Source organism: Perca flavescens, chromosome 19 (genome assembly GCF_004354835.1).
Source record: "Perca flavescens isolate YP-PL-M2 chromosome 19, PFLA_1.0, whole genome shotgun sequence".
Lineage (NCBI taxonomy): Eukaryota > Metazoa > Chordata > Actinopteri > Perciformes > Percidae > Perca > Perca flavescens.
In genome coordinates this window covers 19,144,705-19,159,489 of record NC_041349.1, presented here as the reverse complement: position 1 = coordinate 19,159,489, position 14,785 = coordinate 19,144,705, and the positions used below count along the sequence as shown (strand labels likewise).

The following is a 14,785-nucleotide window of genomic DNA, read 5'->3' as shown; positions in this document are numbered from 1 at the left end:
GGCGCACCACGCAGTTCTTTTTCAAGAGCGATGACTCGTTTTGAGATTGTGATGAAACTTTTAATTTATCGAAGCCCCTTGCGTCTCTGTGATTGACTGCAGACAGCGGGGCGGTCAGCACACGTCAGTACAGATATGAGCTTTGTTGTTGGGGACTTAACATGGTGGGCCAGTCTCCCTATCCTGCTCATCAAGTTACTACCAACATCAGGGGAAGTGTTTTGTGGGGAAAACTTGCATGTAGGCGATGGTAAACACCGCTAGTTCCACCGACTGGTTCTGTCTCTTTTGGCAGCCCAGTTTGTCCTCCATTTTACCAACCTGTTGTTTAGCTGGAGGTTGTCTCTCGTAGAGCAGCAGAGGGCATATTGATGTCACCAACCCGTTGTTGTTGAAGCCTTACTTTTTCCCCAAAACAACATAGCATCTGCTGCCAACTACTCCACATTCCTGGTTTCCATGGATGCCAAGCCAAGCCCCTGTGCTCAATGTATGGAATATATGATCCACACTGCCACAGGGGTAGGGGTCATAGGTCAGGCATTATGAAGTGTAGTTTCTCGCTGCTCTGTGGTGTCACACAGATGATGTTGTCATAAAGGTGGCAGCCTTTTGGTCATTTGTGTTTCAGCCAGACATCAAATAAATCATTTCCGCTATATTTGTCTTTGGGCCTTTTGCTGCCCTGGGTACAAAAGTGCTAACGTGCAAGTCTTGCAAATTGCAAGACCGAGTTGGTTGGCTTTGTTTGATTATGCCGTTTTTTTAAATGCCACAAACATAAAGGATGTGGACGCATTCAGGAAACTGGTGCAACGCTTTATCTTCTCTAGCCTGCCATAGTTTTACTTGCAGTTTATGGTGACTGTTGTAACATGCCGCTCTAGCTCAGCCTTGCTAATACCTAAATGTCACTTGGTTGTTTGAGACTGAGAACTCCAAAGGGGCTTTCACAACCCCTTCAACAGGGACTGCGTGTGAAATTGAAAATGATTTTGGGAAAATTACTTCAAAAAGGTCACTGGTGATGGATACTGCTCTCCAGGGGTACTTTTTTTGGCCTTACTATTTCCGAATACGTCTCAGGATTCTGTTGCAGCGAGCATTATTATGGGAATTATGTGCTGGGCTGAGAGCTAACAGAGTGTGGAGAGTGTGGCGTTTTAGACATGGGCAGGTTCGCTGGTCCATGGAGCGGCATGCGAAAACACTATACGACAGTTTACACGTGGGGAGGGGGAGAAGAGGGGGCATGCAGTCAGTCATGCTGAGGGGGAACTGAAAGACAAGGAAACCATGAAATGTGAACATAGGCGAGACGTGTTTGAAGTTACCCCTACCTCCCCTGCTCCCACCACCACAAGCACCACTTCCACCTCCGCTCAACCACTCCCCAACCCATACCAACATCCATTTCCCATACCTCCTCCCTCCCTCTATCCCATCTGGCTGGCTCCACCACGCTCTCTTGGCCGGGGGGTTGTGGAGAGTTCAGTAGCTGTTCTTGCTAACGATGCCCCCCTACCCACCCACACACACCCTCATGTGCACACATACACCCTCCTCTTCACAGCCCAACTGCTGCTCTGATAGTTGGGCCCCTCTGGCTGCCCCTCACTGGGGAGAAAGCCCAACCAACACCTTCCTCTTCCCACATGCTCCTCGCCGCTGGCTTACCGGCAAGAACATCGGCTGGAACATCGAGGCCCCCCACATTCTGCCTTGCAGACACGAACCTTAACCCCTCACACATACACACACATACACACACACACACACACACGCACACAATGACGGCACATCATTGCTAAAGATATAGTTAAAGGACAATTCTGGTTATTACAATTTGGTTCTTATTTTTATAGTTCTGGCCATCAAGTATATTAGTAAAAATAAAATAGCACTCAGTAAACTAATTGCTTGGATCTGTGAATGCAGTAACATTGCTAAGAAAGAAGTGCAAAGAGGAAATATGCAAATTACAGGCCTGGTTCAGCTTTGACCGGCAGTACTTTAGGCACTAGTGTACTCCGTCAGGTTACTGTAGCTTTGTAAGCATACAGGTTTCATGTGCAGTAACAGATTATTACCAACATTTCTGGTGTGCTCTCTGTCAGTTTCATATCAAAATACAGTTGTTTAGATCATCTCTAAACCTTTAGCTCATTTACAACCTGTCACCTGACCACCCGTTTTCCTTGTCCCATCCAATTATTAATCATCCTTTGTGACGTTGTTGTGTTCCCAAATCTCAGCAACTACTTTGGTTAGCACAATGATGGCCAAAACTATATAAAACTAAAATGGCACTTACAGAGCGCAGACCTCCGCCAAGGCAAATAATACATTCACACGCTCCTCAGATATTCCCATTTCCTGAGTTGGGAATTTGTTCTTCCGACTTCGGTGTGTTCATGAGTTTTAAATTCGTGGAAAAAACATGGACGCTACAAAGAAGATGTGTTGTATTTTATTGCTCAGAGCATTTAAACAACATGTTGATAGCTGTTTATAGTATTTGTGTGACAAGGAAGCGCAAAGGAAACGGATCATGAGCCATTAAATATAATCCAGAACAAATTTTTTGGATCATTTCAACACCACATGAATGCAGCACAAAAGCCCTATCTCACAAAGTTAACAAAAGTGAAAAATTATTTATACTGTATATCGGCCCTCTGATTCGGATCCGCTCCACAATTGAATGGGTTCTTCCTTGGTCCATGCTACACGCTTCCATTGAGTTTCATGAAATTCAGGCTAGTAGTTTTTTCATAACCCTGCTGACAGACAGGCAAACCAACAAACAAACAGACAGACCGAACCAGACCGAAGTTGTAATCAACCAGATTTGTCCTTTAATGATGGGAGTACACGGAAAGCAGAGATAACTTGATCGTTTCAGCTGTACTCTATTTAAGGACATTTTAATGAGGCTTCGGTGCAAATGTTAGCTGTTTACATCCGCATTGAAATGTGAAAGTAAATTAAGTGGCACTAACACAGTATTAAAAATGTAATTTGCTATGATCAGATTTTTAATCCTCAATTATAAGTAGTGTTAAGTTTAAAACAGTTTATTTGAGAGCCAAATTAAGTTTTAGTTTGAACTGCATAAAACACAATACTTCTGGTCAGATTTTTGAGGAATTTCCTTTGAGATGGAAGATGGCAAAAAAAGAAAAGAAAAACAAGCATGGTTATTGAATCCTAACAGTTATTTGTCTGTCAGCACAAGTACCAGTTTCAATGTGGAATAAACAGATTGCTCAACGGCTGGTTCAAGGCCTTGAGCTGGCAGGCCAGCCAAACTCCTATGCCGTCCTGCCTTATGTTATGCAAGGCCACTTCAGCAGAGATGTTCCTAGTGACTGATTGAACATTTAAACTCAGTGGTTTCAAAACTAATGGTTTCGTAGGTCATAAAGTTGTTCATATTTTTCAGATGCTAATGACAAAGTATCTCAGAGTCAAATAGTAAAACGTATGCTGTTTTGAATTGGTCCCAAAATTCAAGCAGACAATATGTTAGGATTATTGAGCCAAACAGCACTTTTCATCTCCCCAAAGTTAATTGGTTTCAGAGTTAAACTGCGCTAAGAGAGGGAGACTAACCTGCAAGTATTTTTTTTTTTTTTTTTTTTTTTTATGATCAATTGTATTTTCTTTTTTCTTTTTTTTATGATCAGTTGTATTTGCTTTTTTCTGGTGATTTAACATTTAAAAGAACAAAGTTTGCATAATAAAAAGCCGACAGTGTTTACTTCACATTTGTGATTTGATATGGAATACAAATTGAATCAATGCATAGCTAAAAGTAGGCCTCCGTTCCCTCTGCCTGTCAGTAGGAGCCTTATATAGGAAAGCCATTGCGTTTGGTATAATGTGTTTTATGTTTATGTGAGTCTAGTTAGTAATTTGTCCTTTACCAGCTGAGAATCTGCTTGTGCTATGAGGTTTTGTAGTGCCACAAGCTTAAATAGACAAACACTTCATAGGCTGACCAACATGTTTGCGCAGAACATCCTGTTGCAGAGAGGTGTGGGAAAAGCGTTGCTGTTTATTTTGAATTCGCCTTAGGGTCCTTGCCAAATTCATGGTCACATTTGTCTGTGTGCTTGTTTGTGAGTTGTACATAAGGATGTATGTGTGTTTATGTGTGTATCCATTCATCTGCACAAATATTAAAAAGTGTTTTTCTGCATGTCCCATGCGCTTTTGTACACATTTCTGTGCGTACGAGTGGATCCGGTACATTTAAAGCGCGTAAAAAAAAAGCTGCATGTCACAGTCAGATGGCCTGTCGTGCAGACTCTGCTTGTGCAGCGGCTGTGTGCGTCACAGGGAGATAAAGAAAAGAGCGAGGGGGCGTCATACGCATTTTCCTGTCCGCGGCGCAAGCATCAGATGAGATGGTGACATTTTTAGCCTTAGCACTGTCTCTCAGTGTGTCCGCCCACTTGTAGCAGGCTGGCGCTTGCCATAAGGGATTTCCTGCACAACATCAACGCTCGGCAAATGTGAGTGACAATGAAGGCCTGTTTCAATACAATATGTGACAGGCCTGGTGAGACAAGATTGTGCATCCTTGTTTTTAGACATACATCTTGAATAGGCATGAACTGGTTTGTTGTGCCTGTACAAGAAAAGGCCACTGCTTGCACTAAGTACGTCATTAATAGACACTTATTTTTTCCTTTTGTTGACTATACTTCATTCCACCTGTCCCCTTAGTCTCCGATCCATGTTGCACTCAGATTGATCTTTTGGTTTTGAATGTCATTTACAAGTGTGCCCATCCATGTCCGACTACTTTGTTTATGCCTGTCTGTCTTGCCTGTGGGCATGTATGAAATGTATGTAAAGTGCTGTGTACACATGCATAATTGTTTGCGTGAGTGCATGTTCGTGGTTATATGTTTGTATGTGCTGCTTGCTTTTGTGTGTGTGAGTGTTTGCCTGGGCTCCTGTCTGTCTGACAGTGCAGTGTGTCTGACTGTTCCTGTTTCAAAACCCCCCCTCCCTCCTCTTCCTCTCTCCTTCTCTCTGTCTCTTGCTCTCTCACTAACCCTCAGTCTCTTTCTCTCGCTCCCTTTTTCTATCACCCTTTCACTCTCCTTCATCCTCACCCTCTCTCTCTCCCTCCTCTTCCCTCTGCAATAACAGTGCTGACCTAGTTTCTGCCTGTTCAGGGCTGCCTGTGGAATTTTACAGCGGCCTGCCTTCCTAGCTGCTTTGCTGCTTGAAAACGCAGGCAGAAAAGCATGACTGGGGAATTTTCTTATCGTTGCATCATTATGGCCTTATACAGTCTCCGTTCTTCTTTCCAATCTGCAGACCTAAATAAATGGACCCATTTTAAATAAGTAATAACAGCAAATTGCCTACCACGCGAGAATCTGCAGCTATCTTATGTATGGAGAATTTCGAGCCAGACGGCATCCACCACCATGGCAGTCGAATTAGAATGGAAATGAGAATAGCCCGTCGCTCATCTTCTACAGCTTAGCTGACATTGTACCGGATGCAGAGGGCGGAAAACACCCCTTCTATGTCCACATGCATGCAATATCCCTCCCTTCTCCTCTTCCCCTTTTTCCTTCCCTCCCGCCTTTGCCTTCACAAATAAATGGTTAGAGTCATGCCCGGCAAACACTAGCCACTGCCAGGAATGGCTAACAAGGCTCATGCTCAAATAGCAAGAGTAGGACTATTTTTACGTGCGTTTGGGCCATGGATCTAAGTCAACACTCTATTCTGAGGGAATCTTGATTAAATCTGAACGCCTTCCAATTAGGCATAGAGAATGTTGTGTCACAGCCGAAAGAGATGGATCTCTGGAATGCCTTTCTGAAGGCTTGGTTGTGGCACGCTGAAATCTAAACCAGCACTGCCGCAGATTCATTCCTTCCCCCTACCCTCTCCCTCCTTTCACTCACCATTCCTGGCTAAGTTGTTGGAGTTCAGCATTGCTGGGGCATTTAGTTTTCTTTTCCGTTTTTAAAAAGTGTTCCACGCGCATCATGACTGCTACTGCAAAAGCTTTGAGTGTAATGGTTATTCTTTGCTTTATTTCGATGTAAATTTACGCCTGGTACATTTATCCTAGGATGTTTATAATGCTAATACATATTTTCTGATTTCTCTTTCAGATTTTGGGGGCTGGTCATGGTGTCCGGTGAGAAGGTGTGGGACCCCCTCCACGCGGGCCTTATTCAGTCACGTCTGAGTGAACAACACCTGGCTCCCCTCTGCAACATCACACACAGTGCAATTAAGGACGCCACGTGCCACCAGAGTCAACGGTTGTCACCTTTGTCTTCCCCGCCACTGTCATTAGTGGCTGTGAAAACCCTTCACCCAGATCAGGCCTCCTCGCCGCTACACCTGCCTGTTCATTTCTGCGGCTCGTGCAAGATCGAAGGGCTACACAAACCAGTACGCTGTCTTGGAGTGGCCTCTCAGCCTGAAGAAGAGGAGGAGGAAGGGGAAGCTGAGCAGTTGGTGATGAAGGCAAAAAGGCATGGAGGCCGGGGAGAGGCCATGATGGAGGACAGGCTGGAGGACATGGCTGATGGACCTAAAAATGCAAAAATCACCCTAAGCTTCCCGCTTAGTGCCGCCCCCCTCCCAGCCTCCCTGACATCTCCAAACCACTGTCGTAGCTCCTCCTCATCCTCCCCTTCCCCTCACCGACGTTGGCCATCCTCCAAGAGCTCAGACGAGGGGTCGCTGTGGAAACTGGATGCTACCATGGACGTAAAGCACAGATCTTTTAAGCCCCCGAGGCACGACAGCTCTCCGTCCTCTTCACCTTCCTCCTCCTCATCTCCCATGACTGTTCATGCACTTAGTAGGAAGGATATAAAATCTCCCCCTCCTCTGAAGTGCTCCAAACTCAATCCAGAGACTCAGTTTCACAGGTCGCCCCCAAGATCCTCCAGCGGGTCTTCAGGTGGCTGTTATGGTGGCGATGGATGGGAGGAGAGGCACAGGGTGACCAACGGTACCGCCTCACCCTCTCAAACCGCCCAGATTCTCTTCAGTCTGGGCACCTCAGCCTATCAGAGAGGTGGGGATGCAGAGAGGAGAGAGAAAATAACAGGAAGACCAGCTGGGAAAGTGGGAAACCCTCATGGACCAAGTCTTCACCCACCCACCCTACACCTCCCTCCCCCTTTACCCCCACCTCCTCCTCCCCCATCTGAGGGTCTTACCGCACCCCCTCACTCATCCTCATATCCCCCTACCGACAGCCTGAAGCCTGAGCTGATTTGTGGGGTGTGCCATCGGCTTTTCAGCTCAGCCTCCTCCCTGACCGTCCACATGCGGCTGCATCGTGGCAGCCGCGCCCTCAGTTGCCGCTATTGTGGCAAAGTCTTCATCCACAGCAAGAGACTGCAATCCCATGAGGCCTCCTGCAGGGTGCCAGGCCTACCATCCAACAGCCTGGGCCCTCCTTCTCTCACTGTGCAGCCAAAGGAGGAGCCACTGGAGGAGGGTGAGGTGAGAGTGGAGGGGGGAGTGATTGTGGGACAATCAGACATGAGTAAGGTGCGGCCAGGGAAGAAAGCACGGAGCCTCCTGGCACGTATCCAAGGTGATGATGCAGCAGCCGCAGAGCTGCTGGCAGGTGATGAGCACCATTTTGTGAAGGTGGTAGATGGCAATGTCATTTACTTCTGCTCTGTGTGTGAACGTTCCTACATGACCCTATCCAGCCTGAAGCGTCACTCTAATGTACACTCATGGCGCCGCAAATACCCGTGCCATTTCTGCGACAAGGTCTTTGCGCTGGCTGAGTACCGCACAAAGCATGAGGTGTGGCACACAGGAGAGCGGCGCTACCAGTGCATCTTCTGCTGGGATGCCTTCGCCACCTACTACAATCTCAAAACACACCAGAAGACCATTCATGGGATTAATCCCAGCCTCATCTCCAGTGAAAAGACAGCTAATGGGGGTTATAAGCAGAAAGCTAACGCCCTCAAGCTCTATCGCCTTCTCCCCATGCGCTCCCAGAAGAGACCCTACAAGACTTACAGTGACAGTTTGCAGAATGGCCTGCTACTGTCACCAACTGATTCGCCTTCCCTCTCCCTGCCTGGCCTGGGCTGTACTCTGGGCCCTGAGGACCTACAAAGCCTCATCAGTGGGGCCCATCCTCAGAGTGTAAAGCCTGACCCAGATGACTTCCCTGATGGCTTCCCTGTTTCTGCGTCTGCTGAGCACGGGGACCTCTCCGCACTAACACCCCTCCCCCAAGCAGACGTGCCCCAAGTCAGAAAACAAGAGAGTGAGGCCCTAGAGTTAGAGCAGGGGAGAGCCAGTGGCAGCTTCAAAATGTCTAGTAGTAGCAAAACCAAAACTCCAAGGACTGGTAGAAGCACAGAAACAAGCATGCCTTCTGTGATAACATATGGCCATACAAAGCCCTCTGTCATAGTTCATGGAACAGCAGTGTCATCCTCCGTCATTGTGCATAGCAACCAGGTCACCTCTGGAAGTGAAAAAAGCCCAATGAGCAGCCCATCCCCTGAAACCAGCAACAGTCAGACTTCACACAAGGACAGTCCCAGGCCAATCAAAAAGCAAAGGGATAGTGCAGATAACCATAGAAAAAGGTCAAGAGACAGTTCAGATACCACAGAGCAGGGCTCAAGAGGTAGACAGGGTGCAGAGACAGGCAGATTATTTCACAAATCACGCAAATCCCACAGCAAGAGTGACATCCCTAACTCAAAGCAGCTGTCAGCATCTGTAGGGTCACAGGTCAAAGAGGCAGGGCCCCTGTGCCAGATTACTGTACGTATTGGTGAGGAAGCCATAGTAAAGCGCAGCATCTCTGAGACAGACCTTAGGAGAGACAAGAGCCTTTCTCCACCTAAAACCAAACGAAGTGACACATCATCTGTGCGGGAAGCCAAGGAAACACGCCACTCCCACCACCATCACCATAAACACCGCCTCCACCGCAGAGTCAGCCTGGAAGAAGAGGGTGAAAAGGAAGGAGGAGATTTTGAGGATGAGTTCAAGAAAAAGAGCTCCAAACCCCTAGATGAAGTGAGGGAGTACTACTTCCGTCGGGAGGTGCGTGACCAGGATAGTGACCATGACACAGAGGATAATTTATGGCGGCCTTACTACTCCTACAAGCCTAAGAGAAAGGCCCAAGCACATCTGCAGAGGGTCAAGAGCTGGCAGAGGAAACTGAAGTTCAAGCGCTCCATTCGGTTGAAGAGGAGGACAGAGAGGCTCAAGAACCATGTGAATAAAGAAACAGAGAAATCACAGGATGAGGAAGAGGATGAGAAGATTGAGGAAGCCGAAAAACTGTCAAAAACAGACAGAGATACCAGAGACAAGGGAGAGGGGAAAAATAAAGATTATGTCTCTGTCCCTTTAGAGGAGAAAAACAAAGACGCAGAAGAGCAAGTTAAGGAGGCCCATCATGAGGTTTCCACTCCTCCTCTGCACTCTCCAAAGCCTCCTCTGTCTACCTCAGTGCCTCCTATGGGAATAAAGAGGCGGCCTTGGACTAATGGGAATGCAGCAGAGTGTGGTACATGTGGCCGCTGGTTCTCAAGCCCCAGGAAGCGAGACAAACACGAGCTGAGCCATCTGCTGGAGTTTGTGTGCCTCTTCTGCAGAGCAACTTTCCCTTCAAGGGATAAGTTGGAAGACCACCAGAGAGCCCAGCATCCCAAGCCTACTGAGGCATCCTGTGTACCCCCAAAAGTGGCACTTGGCAAACAAGTTGAAGGGGTGGGGATTAAATCTGTGCCAGAGATTGCAAAGTATGATGAAGAAAAAGGGGGACAATTAGGCTTAGTAGGGAGAAATTCTAGTCCAAGTCGCCTAAGCAGAAGAGCATTATCACGACACACCTGTCCACAGTGTCATAAGGTGTGCAAGACATCTTCAGCACTTACTCGCCATATCCGACGCCATGAGTTAAGCAGTTCCCCGGAGAGAGAAAAAGAAGATAAAGACTCAGAGCCAAAAACAACAGAGACAGTTGTTAACACAGTTAGTAGAGACCTAGAGACTGAAAAAGACCAGGCTCCCAGTGCTCTCTCTGTTTCAGTTATCAGCTATTCAACACCCGACCCACCCAGCAGTGGTGACTGTTTGGCATCACAGCAGCATGAGGACCATCTCAGTGAACTGACAGATGAACATCAGATGTCAGAATCCAGTTACAAACCTGAACTGACAGAGCTCACACATCCAGCTCTAGAGAGAGAGCCCTGCCCCAAAATTGCAGACCCTCCATTAGAAAGCCTAGTTAACCTTACACCCACTAAATTCACGCCTGCTGCACCCTCTACTCTCCAGAGTGTGCTAGTCATGAATGGACCTGAATGTCTGGACTACCGCACCCCCAGCAAAAAGAACCTAGACAGCCAGATCCACAGAATACCCAGCCCCGTGCACATCTTGGCATCCACCAACACCTCTCCAAATGTGCCCATGATGTCACAGACCAGAATAACCACTGCTGCTCCTCCTGTTTCCATGACAACAGTTCTCCGCTCTGAGGGGGGATTCATGAAACGGGATGGGGTCATTATGGACAGAGAGAGGCAGGGTGGGAGTGGTATATTTCTACATGCACGTTATGAGGAACCACCTCGGGTCCAAGATCTCAGAGTTCAATCTATGTCCAGGAGTCCCTCTCCCAACGAAGCACAAGACCTGACCATGTCCTCCATTCTAGCTAGAGAGAGGGAGATAGAGAGGCAAAGAGAGAAAGAGAGGGAGTTAGAGAGACAGAGAGAAAGGGACAGGGACAAAGAAATGGTGAAAGAGAGAGAAAAAGAGGTAGAGAGGGCCCATCAAATGAGTAGAGTTGCACACACCCCACAGGACCAGATTTCTCTGTTGGTCCCTAAAGAGGAGCCCTTGAGCCCTGTGCCGTCCCCCCAGCATATCCCCACTCAAACCACTATGAATGGATCCTGCTCACATAGGCACACTCCCAAGTCCCCCTGCCGCCCCCCCTCAACTATTGGTCTTCTATCTCAAGCCAACCGCCAGGTTCACTCTAGTTCACAAGGACCCGACAGACTCCCACTGCCCACTGGAGCAGCTGGTGGTGGTGACCGCCCCTCTGCCCACGCTCTGCTTCTCCCCCGAGCCCCCCAACCACCTGAGCCGGAGCACCACGATACGGTTTCTTCCAGAGATTCCCAGCAGGGGGACGCCACTCCAGTGGGCTACCATGCCCAGAATTATCCCCTACCCCTTATTGTGCCGGACAGCTACCACCCTGGTAAGAAGCAGGAGGAAAACCTGCTCATGTCCACCTATCCTGCTGGAGCTCTTCCTTTTGGCCCACTGGGAAAAATGATGGTCCCTCATGGCGGAGACCTGGCTAAGCTGCCATTTTATCCAGATCCTTACCATCTTCTCTATGGGCCCCAGCTGCTGGCCTACCCCTATAACCTGGCGGCTCTTCCTGTGGCTCTGAATATGATGGCACCTGGGGGGGACAAGGTGGAGCCTCTGCCTTTCCTCCCCGCCATCTTCAACTACGCAGCCACTGCTGGGCCCTACATGGGTGCAGCCCCTCACCCCCTTGTGGCAAATCCCAGCCTCTACAGCAGCAGCAGCGGCAGCAGCAGCAAGAAGCAACGAGACAGCAGCAGCAGCAAACCGTAGGACACAGAAGCACTATAAGGAATATATTTCAATGGGGAAGGCCTGGCCTGTTTATGACAGGAGCGGGAGGGGTGCGTGCTCACTGGGTCACTGAGTACACTCGCACAGTACCCCTGCCTCTCTTTTATTCAGTAGAGATTACAGCTAGGCATTACATCAGGAGTAGGTTGAAGGAAGGAGAAGGAGCAAAGAAATGGGGAGAGGGGCTGATATTATAGTGACGTATTATTACTCCCCTCTCTTTACTCTTGCGCACCTTTCTCTGTCTCTGCTGGCTTGCTGTAGTGTGTCATAGTTCTAGAGCTTGATTAATCTTCCTCTCTGACTCATTATATTATCTATAAGAATAAGAACTGCTAACAGGGTGTGTGTTGTGTCAAAAATTAGTTCAGTCCGCTTCCCTTTATAGTCACCTTATAACGAGGATAGGCTTGTGTGGGCAAGGATAACGGATGAGACAGAAGAGTCCTTACTCAACACAGTTAAAGGTGGAGTGTTCAAATCGAAACTTGCATATGTTTGTATGAGAGAATGCAGGCATATCCTGTCATGAAATTGTCCATGAAAGTTATATATGAGCATGTACATGCACATGTATGTAGGGATTTGTGCATGCAGAGGTGGGCTTAAGCAGGTATTACTGCATGTGTGTGTGTGTGTGTGTGTGTGTGTGTGTGTGTGTGTGTGTGTGCGCGAGTGATGGAGTATGTGCGTGAATGGCTAGATCAGCATTCCTACTCTAGTTGGAATAGCTGCTGTAGGTCAATATGTAGAAGTGCATTTAGAAGTGATTCCTCATATCCAAATCATTAAGTAGTCAATGCTATGGCTGGATGCGAATCTATGATAATGACAGATCATCTGAGCTTCTAATGTCTCAAACTAACCTGGCGACTTTGTGGCCAGATGGCACTGTAGGATCTGTATAGCATTCACTATAGTTTATACCTTATGTGCACAAAATAGAAAAGTAGTGGTCACTTAAAGGGGACACTTGTAGCTGCTTTGGATATGTAGCTGGCCACTGGGTAAGAATTAAAGGCTGGTAGACCATTGCACTTCCGTTTTTCATCTCATTTCCTTCACATAAAAAATGAAAAGAATAAAACCAGTCAGCCTTCATCTTGCGTAGCTTTTTTCTCTTTGATTGGAAGAGGAAAAGGCTCCATTTCCTAAGCCAGGAAGAAGAAAGTGACAGCAAGGAAGGAAAAAGAAAAATGGATTCAGGGTTTTGAGTTATTTCTGGATAGGAAAAGTACATTAGCACAAAACTGTTGGAGTCAGAAAGCCCCACAGAAATGACTTTGGCGACAAAAGAAAATGTCCTGCTCCCCAACTGAGGGGGGATTGGAAATAGCCTGAACTATATACCCTCCTGCCCTGTGTCATTTACTAAGAGGTAGGAAAAGGCTGAGCTTAGCAGCCAAAGTGGTGGCCGAAACTCCCCAGGTGCCCTCCTGGGGCCTTTTTGTTATGTGTAATGTTATCTCTATATGTTTGTTTTGTTAAACTATGTTGTTGTTTCTGTTGTTTAGCCCTCTTACCAGATGGAAATGGCTTCAGTGAAAAGGGGGAGTAAACTTAAAAATATGAATGTAAATTTAGTCATGAGGTTAATGAAGTACAGCTACATTAATGGTAGAGTTGGTTTCAGTTCCTTTTTATTTCTGTTTTGACACAAATAACCTGTTTAAGAACCGTATAACGTCTGGTATGCATATATACAGTAGTCCTAGGATCATGTCAGTAAACTTGGGTTCTGTATCCACAAAGCATGAGCAACACTTGCTTCCTAACCGTTTATATCCTCAGCAAACTGGCATTGTGCGCACAGCTTTTGTTTCTGTTTCCTTTGATATTTTCATCTTCCATATCTCTGTTAATATTTTTTGTCTTCATTATGAACAATTCCACAAAACTAGCTGCCACATTTACATCTCACAGTCACTATTTAGGAGCTGTTTAATTCTCCCTTTTTAAAGCATACACTCGCACACTGCAACTCCTCTGAATGAAGTACATATGTTTGTCTGTGTATGTGTGTGTGTGTGTGTTTGTCTGTCTGTCTGTCTGTCTGTGTGTGTGTGTGCGCGCGTGCGTGCGTGTGTGTGCGCGCGTGCGTGCGTGTGATGGTACTGGGACACCCTAACCCTTCAGGCAGGAGTGTTGAAACACATCGTGACCAACTGCAGGGGTGCACAAGCATCCCTTTGGGTGTGGTTACAAGCCTTTTGCGTGTAGGCGTACGTGTTTTGCGTACAAGAGTGACTGCGCGAATATGAATACCAAAATAAATCTGCCTGAGCAGCATATCCCTTGGCAGTATATGAGCCACCTGTTATTTTTTTGTTCTTTGACACTTTTCTGTGGGTTAGTTTCAGTGAAAAAAGCCTTGCTGTCTCCAATACACTATCTCAAGCCATTCCTGTAGATGGACATGTTTGTGTTTTTGGACCATTTCTTATGCCATAGTTTGCCATCATGGTTATCATACAGACCAAAAGCATGCAAATCAACGTATTGTAGGGACTGGAATCTGGTGGTAATATAAAACTATTTACTGTATGTTTTAGTTTAAATGAATGTGCCTCTGCTTTGATATTTAAATAATTATCTTTAGTAAGATGTGGATCTGCCAGATTTCAACTGTTAAGGTGCCTTGTTATGGCATAAGAAATTTGAATAGTAAATGAACGTTTTCTTGAGAGATGACCGATTTGGAGATAGATGTCATGGCTTTGTTTGCTATGAAGCTGTTCATAGATGTAGGGGTGTGGCTAAACTGTTTTGGTATCGTGTACATGTCTAGGATAATACTGTGCCATATAGAGCCCACAAAATATGTTAATGTTATTTTTAAAAGATGTTTTAATGTTGCCTGATGACTTTGTCTTTAGATTTGATACAAAGGCTTGTAGCCACAGCTCTCCCAAAGCCTGTAGTCTCCTTTTCCGACATTCTTCCTGTTCTCTCTCTCCCCTTGTTTCCGTCTCCCTTTCTTTCTCTTTGCTGCAATCAAACAAAATAAAGTATTAACCTGATGACCCAATGAAATCAACTCTAGTCTGGACTCATGCTTTTGTTTTGTTATACATTATGTCTCTATTAAGCTTTACAAGTT

At 46.5% G+C, this 14,785-nt stretch overlaps 1 protein-coding gene across 4 annotated transcripts in view; it reads left to right on the top strand.

The window, feature by feature from the left end:
- The window catches only part of zbtb4 (zinc finger and BTB domain containing 4), a 28,811-nt gene extending 14,093 nt beyond the window's left edge, over positions 1–14,718 (top strand). For all 4 annotated transcript variants that reach the window (XM_028564575.1, XM_028564573.1, XM_028564572.1 and 1 more), the window contains one exon: positions 6,153–14,718. In XM_028564575.1, coding sequence (XP_028420376.1) covers positions 6,169–11,664 — 5,496 coding nt within the window. In that variant the 5' untranslated portion in view covers positions 6,153–6,168 and the 3' untranslated portion in view covers positions 11,665–14,718. The remainder of the gene's footprint in view (positions 1–6,152) is intronic.
- The last annotated feature ends 67 nt before the right edge of the window (positions 14,719–14,785 follow it).